Below are 14980 nucleotides of genomic sequence, written 5' to 3'. Positions count from 1 at the left end.
TCTAGCTTTTTTGTTCCTCAGTTCTGTCATTTTCTTGGTTACTGTTCTCTGTTCCTTGCTGAATTCTTTCCTGTACATTTACTTCATTTTATTTCCAATTATATGTTATATATAGACATAAAGATATGTCTAATTAAATAATGACATGGTCTGAATCATTTACATTAAGTATAATTTTATCACACAACTACACGTCCCATTTATTAATATGCAACTCATTTAATCATCTGAGTTATGACAAACATTACTAATAGCAATGGTAATGACGGCAGATAGAACAGAAAAACCTACAAGAAAATTAATCCTGCCCACAGGGTTAACCAGTATACATTTAGGCTATTTTGTGAAGTTAAGTCAAAATAATGATCACATATTTCATTTTTAACTACCCACATAGTTATCAGCATTAAAATCAAAACAATGGATTTATTTAATTGCTAATTTCTCAGCCGTGGACTGTTGTACAGTTCCTAGAAAAGCAGACAGAATGGTCTGATAAAAATAAATTCTCAAGATGGACAGGGCATTAAATCTATCTCATACAGAACAAATAATTATTGTTTTTTATAAAAAAAAACCCACAACATAACTATTCAAAATACCCCACCCTCCTCTGGAAGAGAATAGCCTGAATCCTCCAAAACAGTCTTAAAATCACAACTCTTAAGATAGACATCCAAAATAAAATAAATCCTAGTGGATTCTGTCTTGGGAGTAAGGCAAACACTACCACACCAGTCTCTACTGAGGAGATAATTCTTTGTTTTGAATTCTGTGCCCCTCTTCCTATCTGTAGACAGACAGGAACCTGATTTATGAAAGCAGCAAGTTCCTCCCCTGCAGCACTCTCTTTTTTTCTAGCAATTCTGTAGAAGCTATTCTGTAGGGAATCCACAAAACCAGACAGGTCAGGTTGCAGTGCAGGAGCCAAATTACTCTCGCCACCAAGCCCACTGAGAAAGTTAGTAAAAGTCACTATAACCAGAGACTATTCATTTCCAGTGACTTGCCCACTCCAATTGAATTAAGAGACATGGAGCAGGCAGCATCAGAGCTGGTTCAGAGGTATAGGGCTTCTGTGAAGATGGCCCTGTGGCTCTGGTGGATCACCAGAAATCCATCTAGTTCTTGAGCATGCATCAGGGTTTCTTCCGCAGGGGTAGGGAAAACCCACTGCTTCCTCTCCTTCCACCCCCCACAGAAGTAAATCTATGAGTATAACTTGTAAGGAAAGTTTTCCCTCCTATGCAGTTATTCTCCGGTAGGGCAGAACAGCGCACTGCATTTTTTTAAGGATGCAAGGGGGTAGCAAATATGAAATTCATTAAATGAACTACCCACATAGATATTAAAATCAAAATGATTTCCCAACAAAATAGCAAATTCACAACTGGAAATATGCGTTCAGGTACTTTTAATTTCAATCTATGGTATTAACAAATAAAAACAACAACAACATATTTTTGGGCAGAAACCTCAATTCCTCTTTATTTTCTGGATATTCAATGTTTCATATCCCAGGCTTTGGTGAACTTACACTTGACGCAGCTTGAACCACTATAAACTGCACTGTCAGAACCAGTCCTATAGGGACTCTTCCACTGACTGAGAGTATGGCAGAGCTGTACATGTCCCAGTCCGGTCTCTGGCATGGGAGGAAGTAGGGGAGAAAGCAGAATTTCCTTGTGGTGGAAATCCTCACCACCCTAGGCAAGTAGCAAGTTACACATTTAGGGCTGGTCTAAGATCCCTTTGGTACAAAGTTGACCTTAGCAAAGGCCACAAATGCAGCCAAGATTTTACTTATTTGTTTAATCATAATACTACAACACTCTGTTGGCTTTCGAACTTTAAAAGCAAACTGGCCATTATATGAAAACAAACTAATAAACTGGAGAAGGAATTAGCGTTTTTGTAGGACTAACTGTTTTATAAATTAATAGTTTTATTAATTATCTCTCTAATGCAATCTGATTAGGGAACGTAGACATTCTTTGCTTATGTGTAAATTATATCTGATTACACAGACTCACTGAGGTCAGTGCTAGTGCTGCCTTTTCTGACCTACTTTCTCTGACTGGAGTAAGTGGTTTTGCTGACTAAACAAATTTGACCTGGGTCATTTTCCTTTTAAATCATAGCTGATTATCATCTCAAAGGAGATAAGTGTCTTAAAATATACTAAAGCAATTATGAGGTGGTGCTATAGAATGAAATGCTTTGTCACATGTACATGCAGATGAGTACAAACAGGGTAGTTATGTACATGCAGATGAGTATACAGGGTAATTATTTCAATAAAATTCAATATAGAATTCAGTTTTATTTAACACAGTTTCTTGAAAAAGAAAAACTTTAACCAGTCTTTAACAAAAAAATAGTTAATTTTTCTTTTTAAAGAAATAATGTTAAACGAAACTAATAGTCTGATTCAGCATTACAAGTCTGTCTTACTGGTCCATTAAATTTCCACAGGCCTAGAATCCACAGATGTTAATGCTATTCATAATTCCAGAAGTACAATCCATTCTCTAGTTTCTGCAGTATACTGAATGAAAGACTTCATGTTGACAGCCTTGGCCAGTGTAAGAGACAAGATCAGCAAGTTCCCAAATCTTTTTGATACAGAAGCAAGTTACTTCTCAACTGACTGAACTATTATTCATTATTAGATTATAGTAGCACTCAGAGGCCCCAGTAAGAATCAGAGCTTCATTGTGCTGGCCACTTTACAAACACATTAAAAAGATAGTTCCTGCCACAGATGTACGTATTTATTAAAAAGCAATCAGAGCCTGGACTTATGTGCCTCTACCACACTGCCAGCATTATAAAGCGGTGTGGTTTGGAAGTATCCTGGCAGAGGATCTGCAGAGAGAGGTAAGGGGAGGAGAAAACCTACCCTCACAACTCTCAGGTTTTGCTTTACTTTATTTTTAATTCTGGAAAGCCAGAAGTCATTCCCAGAACCTGCCAACCCACTCCTCTCCATCCACACTACCTGCAAATATAGAATTATTTACTCTAGGCCTAGTTCAGGCATAACTTCTGCTAGCTGCTGTCAGAAACTCAGCTGGTCCCAACAAACCCTCACTAAATGACTGTGCTCCCTGGTTCGTCAGAAAAGTCAAATGATTGCCATTTAATCCCTGCACCAACAGCAGCACAGTGGCAGCTCAATGCATTCCAGGCCCCCAAGCTATATCAGATCTGCTTCCTCTGAACTCCTGGCTCCAACCATCAGCTTGCCTCCTAAGCACATCTCTTTTTCTGCCCTTTGATTCTTCTCTGATCACTAGGGCCAGACTCCTTCTCTGTCTACTAGTTTATACCACCTACACCTTGGTGTAGGTCAGCTGCCTAAATATATTTACAATTTACACTTACACCTAACTTCCAATCTTCTTCCCTTTGGTAATCCCCTGAGTTGAATACCAGAGCAATACTCAGGGTCAGACCAAGGTTGGACACCAGAGATCAGGAGTAGCTGGTTCTGACTTCAGACTGGTAACTAAGAATCACAATGGGATCAGAGACTGGAAATCAGAAGGTGATGCAAGGCCTGGAGCTGCAGTAAACCAGACATCTATATGGTTGTTCAGACAACTTTCTGAGGCACCCTTTAGGGTTAAATAGTTAGCATGGGCCAGGGTGCTGTTGGTCTGACCCCTTTGGGTGGTACTTCCTGTGACACCTAATCTCCACAGTACTCCTTAGAGGTGACTCTGCATAACCTCCCAGTGGTGATATAGGAATGTCAGATAGCTGCCCTAGGAACTGCAGACCTGGGTTCTAGTCCTCCACATCCTTATAATAACTAACTCTGTAAAAGCAAGTTTCTCTTATAGTATGGGAGTTTCATATCATACATGAATTATGGGAGCTTTTTGTTTCCCCAAGAACTCCCAAAATGAACCTCTTGTACTATAAGAACATACTTCTGAGGTCACATTTTAATGCATATAATAACAAACACCCACAATAAGCACAAAGCTTTTTCACACAATTACTTAACTTTCATCAAATTTAATAAATAGTAGAAGAAAATAATTGTATACACTAAAGTTTATCCTATTATTGCATTCATAAGTACAACTATAATTTACATTAAACAAAAGTGGAAGATTTCACTTTTATGATACTTAAATCTTACACATTTTACATTAGTGATGAAAAGAAGGTATCAAACAGCATGTGACTGATACTCTCTTCCAGTTTTGAATTGCCACATTTAAATAAGAAAGAAAGACTAGGATTTTTCAAAAAATCCTAAAGAAGGTAGGTGCTTAAATCTCCCTGAAATTCAAAGGAGGTTGCATGCCTAACACCATTAGGTTCCTTTATAAATCCCAGTTGACATCTTTATATTTACATACAGATGACACAGCTAAACAAGCATTAAACAATCTATTGCTTAGGGGAAAATATCAGGAAAAATATTAAGCAAAGAAAAAAACCTGAGAGATATATCAATGAATGGAAATATAGCTTTAAAGTTATTTTCTAAAGCCAAAATAAAACTTGTGATAGAGTAATGAAATAAATCACTTTGGTTGATTTAAAAAAAAAATCATTTCAAACACCCTTCCTGCTCTTATTTTTCACCACCAGCAGCAGCACTATGCACAGAAAATAAAACGAGCAAGACAGCACAGGGAAGAGCACTTTCCTACACAATCTTGCTTTTACTTATTGTTTTCAAAGAAAAGGAATAGTACTGACTGTCTTCTGCAGTGACAATGTATTAGCAGGTTTTAAGAAGCTTTGTTTCCTTATCTTATATAGTATAAGATTTTATCTTTTTGACATAGGTATGGTACTAAATTAGAGAATTACAATATTAGTCATGGCCAGTATGATGTTATCTGATAAAATATAACTATATAGATCATTGTTACAACCAGTATTACATATTTGCAACATATCTTGTACAAAATGTGGCACCTAAGATATCTATAAAAGGTTTATGATTTGCAGGTTATGATTATGCTATCTCTATGCATGTATCATTTTTGTATTTGAAGTTATGAATATTGGCTCTATATCTGGATTTCAAATGTTTGCTCCTGGGGTAACGCCCATGAAGTAGTTAGCCAGCACATCTTGGAGGGACTATTCAAATTGAATGGCCCATCAAAAGGACACTTAACTCATAATGGGCAATGGGAGACGCCCATCTACACTGAGTGGACTGTCCTATAAATGTACTTTCTGGAATATAAGTAATGGCTTCCTGCAATGACTGAACAAAATTGGGCATCAACATGTGACTTTCCCATGTGACTCCAAACACAATCTGGTCACCTGTGCTGATGTTTTTGTTGGAAACAATGGATTTCCCTTCACATGGCAGAGGATATAATTGTCCCTGGAAACCCCAAATTTCCGAAGCTTAGCTTTATATTCCATGATTAGGTACGAGGTATACCACTACAGACATCAGCGCAGTTCTTTCAAAAAATTATATAGTGTTTTATCATATCAATATATACATGTTTCTTATTAAAGTGATCTGTAATTTATATTAAGTTTGCAAGTTATTTAGGACAAATGTTCCTTTTGTAGGACACAGATGACTTGGGTTACAGTTCAGGGGAACTGCACCTGTATGTCCCCTCAGTGGCCCAGCAAAGGCACCCACTCTCAGGATTCCAGTTCCCCAGCTGTTGCCTTTCCTGGATGGAGACATGTGTCCCTCACTCTTTTGACTGGAGTATTTCCAGGCTGCACAGTTCCTTAACTTCCCTGTGTTATCCCCAGGAGAGACAGGCTGCCAAAGCAAAACTTGGTTGCTTTCTCTTTAGAGATGGTTAACAAGTGTAAATGCCACAGTTAAAAGGTACCACATAGCACCTCCTATGCTAGCCCACTTTATTCTTAAGGTAAAAAGCATTACAGAGAAAATATATTAAAACCAACAAACAAACCTACACACATGCTAAGAAGCTGACCAGAAACCATCTCTAACATGGATTCTGGCAAGAGCAGTCCTTTAAACCTTCACCCAAGGGGATTTGATGTGGTTACAGAATCATCACTGCTCCAATGCCGAACAAGCATCCGGAAGCCCCATCTTTCTAACCTTCCCCAGTGGATTGGGGCCTTTTGTGGATCACAGGTCCTGTCCATTTGCTGATCAGGAAGAAACCATGAGCCCGTTTAAAACTAGACTATTTATACAATAACTCTTTCTCTCTTTGTCCTTGGAGAATGCAGTTTGAACTAGTATATGCATACCTTTCCAGAAGGGTTGCTTCAAAGGATTGTTAAGGGAAATAGTATATTAGCATTCCCTCTCCCTACTAGAGAAGATACATACAATGCCACAATAGTACATAGCTGTATTTTTAATACAATATACCCCCAAAGGCATTAACCCTAATTCAATAAGGTTTATTCAAGATATTGCAGGAAATCAGCAGTCTCTCACAGCTTGTACATACAGTGAGCAAAATATCAAAACTGAACTCTGCTATGTGGCTTTGACAAGAATTTTGCAGGCACCACAGTATACTCCCATTTTTCTGAAACCCTGTTATCCAAACCTCTGCATTATCCAAATGCCTTCCTTGTCTCTCAGCATAGGATACAGCCCCTTTGCAGCATGTATCAGATGCTGGGGGACAAGGAAAGGATTCAGTTAATGTGGAAGTTCAGATAATTGAACAGAGACTCCAGGCCAAGACTGGCAACAGGGAGGCCACCCTGCTGCTGAATGGCTCCTGCCTTCTCTATTATCTGAACAAAATTTGTGCCCCCAATGCTATTTGGATAATTGGGAGTATACTGTATTTGGTTTTGCTGATTCTCTCATTCTTACAAACCCCATGAATGTAGACAATCCTTAAAATCAATTCAGTTGGATTTGTACAAACTCATTAAAGGTAATGGGATTGCAGAAAAGTCACTGAAGGCATAATTGAAAATAAAAGTGTCCTGTAGAATCATTATTGTGAACATGAAACAACTATCGGTAAGCTTGATTCTAAAATCCTAGAGTAAGTTTGCAGAACTTGCTTTGAAAAAAAATCCAGAACTTTTAAAAAATTTGTTAACTGAACATATTTGATAAGGAAATCATTGAAGTTGACAATTAACATGGAAATCCACAACGTCACTTTTCACTATCCAGTCACTTTACAGACTTGACCTGCTCTTTAAGCCTCACAGAACCTTGTGAGGTAGATATTTTACAGATGGGAAAACTAATGCACAGTGAGGCCAGATGACTTTCCCATGTATATATAGCAAGTCAATGCAGATCAAGGAATACATTCTGAGAGACTAGACATCTACTCCACTTCTTAAACCACATTCCCTCCCTCATGAATTCAACTACCAATTATATTTACTAAAGAGGTTATTTTTTACCACCCTCTCCATTCTCCTTTCCTATTGATCTCCATCCAGCATCTTTTTGTCTTATTGTGATCAATTTAAACTGCAAGTATTTAGGGCCAAAGACCATGGGTAAATTCTGGCCCCACTGTCATCAGTTGGAGTTTTGCCATTGATTTCAATAGGGCCAGGATTTCACCCACTGTTTTACTCACTATTTAAAGTGCTATATACAAATGTTAAACAATAAACAATACTTTCTCCTCTTTTCTTCTACTATAAACCACATTTCTCAGGTCTAACTGTGCACTACTATACAAATGATGCAGTCAATGGCATGGACTGAAAAATGAATGGCCATTGTACATCTGACTCTCATTAAAAGGCAAGTTAGAAATATTTCTTGATAACTTCATAATGTGCCTATCCACATACAGGTTTTATTTGGTACTATATGTGGAGTTGTCAACATGCAGGAGAATAATTGTTTTTGTGACAGTTCATATCTCATCAGAAGCTGCAAAGTTTAGGATAATATCTATTTGTACAAGATTTCTAACCCAAAATTTTTGATAAAGTGGCAGATAAGCAGTAGTTGAAACATACTAAGCTACAAAGTTTTTGAGGTTCACAATTGTTAATTTTTTAATGACCTATATCATTATTTAAATGGGGGAAGACACACACACACTTCATTTGTACCTGTTTTCAGTACACTAACAATTACTATTAACATAAAAAACTGCATATTGCTAGCAAAGAGTTGTTAAACACAGCTAGATAAAAGGCATGAGATTACCTTTATAACGCTTTCCCCAGGCCTCATGTCTGTATAAATCTTGACATTGTATGATATGTTGGAGAAGGTTGGCGAGTTATCATTTGCATCAATCACCAGGATACTGACCATAACTGCCATACTCTCCTGTACACCATCAGAAGCTGTCATCTTCAAAGGAAAAAAGAATACAGAAAAAAACACTTTAATGGGATAGAATTAAGAAAAATTCAAAAGTCTGATTTGTCACGCATACCCTCAAGTTTCACCTCACTTAAAAACCACTTGCTTACAAAATCAGACATAAAAATACAAAAGTGACAGAGCACACTGTTACTGAAAAATTGCTTACTTTCTCATTTTTGCATATAATTATAAAATAAATTAATTGGAATATAAATATTATACTTACATTTCAATATATAGTATATAGAGCAGTACAAACAAGTTATTGTCTGTATGAAATTTTAGTTTGTACTGACTTTACGAATGTTTTTTATGTAGCCTGTTGTAAAACTATGCAAATGTCTAGATGAGTTAATGTACCTCCTGGAAAACCTCTGTGTACCCGCAGGGGTACGCGTACCCCTGGTTGAGAACCACTGAGTTAGACAATCCATGCCTCAAAAAAATAATAAACTCTGAATAGACAAGATAAAGGATAAGGAAAAGGAAGAATTATTTTATAGAGGCAGAATTGAGGCCAAAGATGTAAGTGATTTGCCCAAGGTCAAATAGCAAGTCCATGGTAAAGCCAGGAACTGAACTCAGATCTACCAAGTCCCAGCCCAGTGGCTTAATTACATTCCCATCCTGTGTTCTCTACTATTTAAAGAGGCAGATTCTCACTCTTTCTGTGCTCACTTTGTATTGCTCAGGCAACCCAAAGGGACCAGACATTCACTGTTACTCCCCTGCAGGGGATTCATGTGATCCGAGGAGCACCCCAGTGGATTTAGAGCCAGTTCCTAAATTGCTCTTCCCCAACACCTGGCACAAAATACCTCAATGTATCAGGCAATAGGAAAGGAGTGATTGTTGAAGCCTTAGTTTTGTCCCAAGTTTCCTAATAAAGCTCAGAGGCAGAGTATATAGAGTAGGCCACTGGGCTGCAGTCTCAGAAACTCTGGAAGTATGTATATATTCTCCCTCACTCTTTTTGTCATTGCGGGGAATTTTAAATGGTTTCTGGTTCTCTATACTTACACCAAACCAGTACTGGTTTGAAGCTAAATGAATTTCTACAGCACAGAGCTGTGTAGAGAGGATTTTTTCATCAAGTGGATACTATGAGCACTGTGTTTATTGGTCAAAATTAAGGATATGTTAATAGTTAAACTAGCAAAGTTGTCAATATGAGCAAGATGTGGAAAGGAAACCAGCATTTGAAAATAATCTCACTTGGGACCCAAATCTGCAAAGAACTGCATACCTTTAGCTCCCATTGAAATCAATAGGATTTTGGCACCTTCCAAAATGTGCTTTGGCATCTTCCAAAATGTGCTTGGTATCAGGACTGGATTGAACATACACACTAGAATTTCCTAAATTTCTCTGAACCGCTCACACATTTATGCTTCCTCAATATCAGCAAGAGGGCAGGGAGGTGGCAGAGAGTAGTGAGAAGTGGCAATAATCCTACTTTCAGCCCTCTTTACCTACCAGACAGATGCCTGGGTAAATGGGAGAGGTAAGCTGTTTCATTAAAAAGGATGAACTAACTTACTTCTCCTTCACCCATATCCAGGGAGGAACAAGGAAGAGAGCAACTCTGAGTCAGAATTCATTCCTTGGTCTGTTCCTTGGATGCTGCAGCTACACACTACATCTTATTCAGAACAAATTGTAAAGTAAGGATCTAGCCCTAAATTATTCCTAGCCTCCAAGTGGGTATTAACTTGTGTATGAGAGAGAGCTGAGGACTGCCTATTCAAAAGCATATGCTCTGTTTTATTTCCTCTCTGCCATATCAAAATTTAGAATTCTGTTTGTAAATACCATATTGGCTTTTTCAACATTAAAAATGCTATAATACCTGAGCAGTTCCTGGTGTGCTTTTGAAAGAATATTGCTTACCGAGAAGGTGTACAGCTGCTGGAGCTCTCTATCAACTGGTTGGAGTAAGGTGAGGTACCGGGTTATACCAGTCTGAGTCACAGTGAAAAATGTATTATAATCATTTAGAAAAAGATGGAGCTGTGGATCCTTTGTCTTCAAAGAGAAAGAAATGAATATTTATTAATATAATATATATACGTAAATAGTCAAAAATATGCAAGCATTAATTATAGTGTAAATGAGCAGAATTATTATTATTATTATTTATTTGTATTACTGTGGTGCCGACGAGCCCTAGTTAATGACCAAAATCCCATTGTGCTAGGTGCTGTACAAACCAAAAGATGGTCCCTGTCTGAAAGAGTTTACAATGCACAGTATCATTATTACTGATAGAGTCTGTGAAACAGCAAAACACCTACATTGCTTTCACTAGCCCTCTTTTAAAATGTAATATGCTGAAAAAATATTTGAAAATAAATTTAAAAATTTTAGGGAACCTCCCCCCAAAGAATGTTTTAAAAACAAAACAAAAAAACCTCTATTAAAATAGGGTGATAACATTTTGACTTATAAATAGATAATTCTTAAAACTGCATTTTATTTATCAAGATAAAGATTCTAATCTCTGATTCATAGCATTCGTTCTCATAGCATATCTTGAGAAATCCTTCCATTTGCTCAGTGCAGCAATAAAATAGTTCAGATTAACAATGTCTACCACATCGTGAAGATTAGTATCTGGTTGTTGCAGAAACTCTGTAGTACAAAATATTCAGGCATATCCTTCTATATCAGAAGAAAGAAACATTTATACACTGATAAAATAAGGATAATTACTTTGCCCACAAATGAAAATAAACTTCAGAATCTAGATATACTATAGTTTAATATTTATTTTGATTCTGAAGTAACATTTTTAGTAAACGTATGTGATCTATTTTGGCAGCTCAAGACTTCTCTAAACAGGGAAAGTTTCCATGCTTTGAATTCCCCAACCTAAAAAGACATATTAAATGACTGACCTGGAACTCACCCTAATTTGCCTTTCTTTACATAGCTTGAATAGATAACGGTTATTTCAATGGTGTGGGGAAAAAGCAATAGCAACTCTTTCCAGAGAAGAGGTAGTCAGATTGCATTTTGGAACAGACAGGACACCAGCTGTCTGAAAGAGGGACAGACTAGGACTGCCATGAGAGAGAGAGAGAGAGAGAGAGAGAGAGAGAGAGAAAGGGCCTTACTCCCGATCAAAAATTACTCAAAAGATGTGATGTTTAATGGCCAGAATCTGAGGATTGGCTCTTTAGCAACCTGTGTAGCCTGAGTCTGAAGGAAGATGCAAAAGGGGCTCTAAGTCACATTGTGGATCCCTGATTCTCAGGCTGCTGGATGACAGGTTTGTCTTGAGGAACAATTTAGAGCAACCTTAGGAGTGTGCTAAAACTCTGGCCATGCTGCCTATCATGGAGATAGTCCTACTTTGGAGCAGGGAACAACACAATCATGCCAAAACTATTTCACTTGCAGATTCCTCTAGGGCAGAGGAACCCTAATTGGTTAGTTAAGCTATCTTTCTATGCATTTTGTGCTGTTGAAATGACACAAAAACAGAGGAATGGGCACCTTCTATTTAACTATGTATCTAACCTGCGACGCTGATTTTATTGGATCTTTTGCAGTTACAATGTATTGCAGTTTAACTTTTTAAACACTTTAATTATATTTTCTCTCCTATTCTATGAAAATAAATGCCTCTTTGTTTTTTATATAATCTGACTGGAACCTAAGTGCTTTTTAAATTTGGGACACACTACCTCTGCTATTTTTTCAACATGGCTACTGGTTATCTGGGTTAATTTCTTGAAGTAGATAAGAGGGGCAAGGGATGCTATGTGACTGATCAAAATAGAAAATGGATATTAAATTAGAAAATTAGTCACACAGAAATTGTCCAAAATGGTACAGACCAAGGGAAAGAAGGCCAAAGCAAAATTATTGATCAAATATTACAGCTTTTACCATCTTCACCAAATCCAGTGGTTGCAAAATGCCTCTTTGTCTTGAAAAAGAATGCATTTTGAGGCTCTGTCCCCACACCCACATACACATATCAGAGTGAAATACTTCAAAATAAGATCTTCATTTCACCATTTTTAACACCTAAGGAGGAAATGGACATACTCTACATTTAAGTCAGTGCCACAAAATGAAATCTGAAGCTTAAACTTGTTATGGCTTTTAGACTCTCATCTCACAAAAGAATTCTGTAGACAAAACCAGACAAATATATAGCTACAAAGTTATGAACACTAAAACACAGTGTCAAAAGGTGTAATATTACTTTTCTGAGAGCACTGTTCTTGTTCTAAGAGCATTTACTCAAACTGTATCATAAACAGCTTTCCTGAAGATCAATTTCCTTCTACTCCTAGCTAATTAATTATGCAGGAAGATTTAGGAATTAAAAAGTTACTTCAAAGTGAAAAACCTTAAGATTCTCATGGCCTAGCAGGCATACCAAACATTTCAACAACCTGAAACAAAAGCACTAAAACTATAATACTGTAATAAACAGTTGCAAACACAGAATAGGGCAAAAAGATGAAAAAAAGATTTAATTTTGCAGTCCAAAGTACTCTAGGACACTGAAGCAGATTTGGAAGACAAAGATTATACTATTTAAATCCTAGACCTAGGAAAACACTTCAGTTGCTCAAAACTAAGTGCAAGAAGTGTTACAAATGAGTGGTTTCCTGTCACTTAAAGATATGCTGTAACCATGACAGCTGTCAGTAAAATTAAAGCTCTTTTCGCCATTAACAGTCCAAAGAAAGAAAAAAGGGTGTCCATTATGTTTTTTCCAGAAGTGGTGGCAATGACTGTTCACTTGTAGACTCTATAAAGTTAAACAAAGAACTTTATTTTCAGAAAATTCCAAGCCATTTTTTAGATCTCTATATAGTACTGAGTTAGCACAGGCTCGGTTCAACTAAACGTTTTGTTTATAACTCTAAGAATGTTCATTCCAATTTCGTTCTTTGAAATTGCCTTTCCACTTAATTTGATATCATACAAGTGATTCCTCAACACTGTATGGCCTTCTAGCCAAATCTGTCTTGTATGGTTCCTGCTATTCACACAGTTTTGAACAAGATTAATTTAACTTTCTAGATGACTTTTGTTTCAAACATACAATCATGTGGGGTTCCCTGGGTTCCATTATAACCCTTTGCTTCTGACCATCTATGTGTTCTATTACTTTCTTTGAGGTCCATCAATGGAATCTGGATGCTTTCTATGCTAAAGACACTACTAATCACAGACATTAGAACTGTCATCTCAAAGCAAGTGAATACTCGGTGAGTATCCAGAATGGAATATTGGGAAGATGGTTGTGATAGGATTGATACAGTGAAAGAGACATACTCCTCCAAAAAGCTATAATAATGGAATTTAGCATTCTCTTCGGTGTCATCCATCATTAACAAAAACTGCCAGCTAAATTCTGATTGCAGGTTAGGCTTGAGGTCAGGAAAAAAAATCTTTGACTTGTAAATTGAGCAGATTTGATATGGGAGACACGGAGACAAACTAAATAATGGAACACTATATGTCACTTTTGTGATCACTATTATAAATATAATCATTTTTTTTTAAAATAGGGATTGTACACAAGCACTACCATTCTTGCCTACTACAGTGGGTATTTGAGGTTCTCTCTGCCAAATCGTATGCAAAGCTCTGAGCAGATCAGATAGAACCGGCAATCAGAAACCACTCAGAATAGTGTAAACTAACAACACGCAGCTAAGAACCACTTCAAGCATGCAGAACAAACCTCAGATGTTTTATCTTGGCACTATTTAGACTATTTATTGTTACCCATCTGATAAGTAATCAATGTCATTTTCTGTAGCAATGACGATTTATTTAGTAGCAGGATATATATTTATCTGCTGAATATATAAAACAGTGTAACATATCCCTATTAAAATTCCATTGACTTAAGTAGGCTTACAGCAGAGATGAATATGGCCCAATGTATTTAATGTGTTACAAGCAGACTTCTCTAAAAAAACAATAGTTCCAAAGTTTCCCAGCTTTACTGAAATAAAAATGAAGGAAAGAGAAACCAAAGCACACAATTCCAACCAAAATATAGTTTCACACACTCAACACCCAGTACCTACAGGAATGGCATCTGGTACAAGCTACAAAACAAAACAAACATGATATAAAATGAATAAATACAAACAAAAACACATATACAACAATGATGTACCTTATGAAAATGGAAAAAAATAACAGTTACAAATCTGAAACAGTTAGGTGAGCTGCAAAAAGCTTTCACAATGCACACAGAGTCCATTTATACTGAGCCTGCTTTGTTCTACTTCCAAATCTCAGAGCAGTTCTTGAAAATTTGCAAATCTGGGAAGAAGGTCACTTTCAGTTCACACAACACAGTTCCCTCCTACTGAAGTTCATTTCCTTTATAAAAAAAATTCCTATAGAATTTAATAGGGATAAAATCAATAGCTTCTACAGAAATTACTCTTAACACTGACAGAATCAATAGAAAATGCTATCTGTTCAACAGGTTTTTGAACCACTGTGTAAAACTTGATAGAAGGGATATAATGCTCTATAAATTTCTAGAGGACTTTCCCATAAGCTTCCAGAACAAACCTCAGTATCCAAAGAGTGCCTCTGGTGGCTTGTCCACACACTTCCTGCCCCAACCTTGAAGCCAGTTAACTTCCTTCCAAGACGTCAGAAGGAAATGAGTGATCCTCTTGAGGG

The 14980-nt window shown here is 37.0% G+C and overlaps 1 protein-coding gene across 1 annotated transcript in view; it reads right to left on the bottom strand.

Moving 5' to 3' along the window:
* The window catches only part of PCDH15 (protocadherin related 15), a 1464924-nt gene that overhangs the window by 321299 nt on the left and 1128645 nt on the right, over window positions 1-14980 (bottom strand). The window contains exons 14-15 of the mRNA XM_054035363.1: window positions 10193-10327; window positions 8138-8287 (exon numbers count right to left, since the gene is read on the bottom strand). Of these exons, the coding sequence (XP_053891338.1) occupies window positions 8138-8287; window positions 10193-10327 (285 nt within the window). The remainder of the gene's footprint in view (window positions 1-8137; window positions 8288-10192; window positions 10328-14980) is intronic.

Source organism: Malaclemys terrapin, chromosome 7 (assembly GCF_027887155.1).
Source record: "Malaclemys terrapin pileata isolate rMalTer1 chromosome 7, rMalTer1.hap1, whole genome shotgun sequence".
NCBI lineage: Eukaryota > Metazoa > Chordata > Testudines > Emydidae > Malaclemys > Malaclemys terrapin.
The sequence above is the reverse complement of the archived record's forward strand: the minus strand, read 5'-3'. Positions and strand labels throughout refer to the sequence as shown.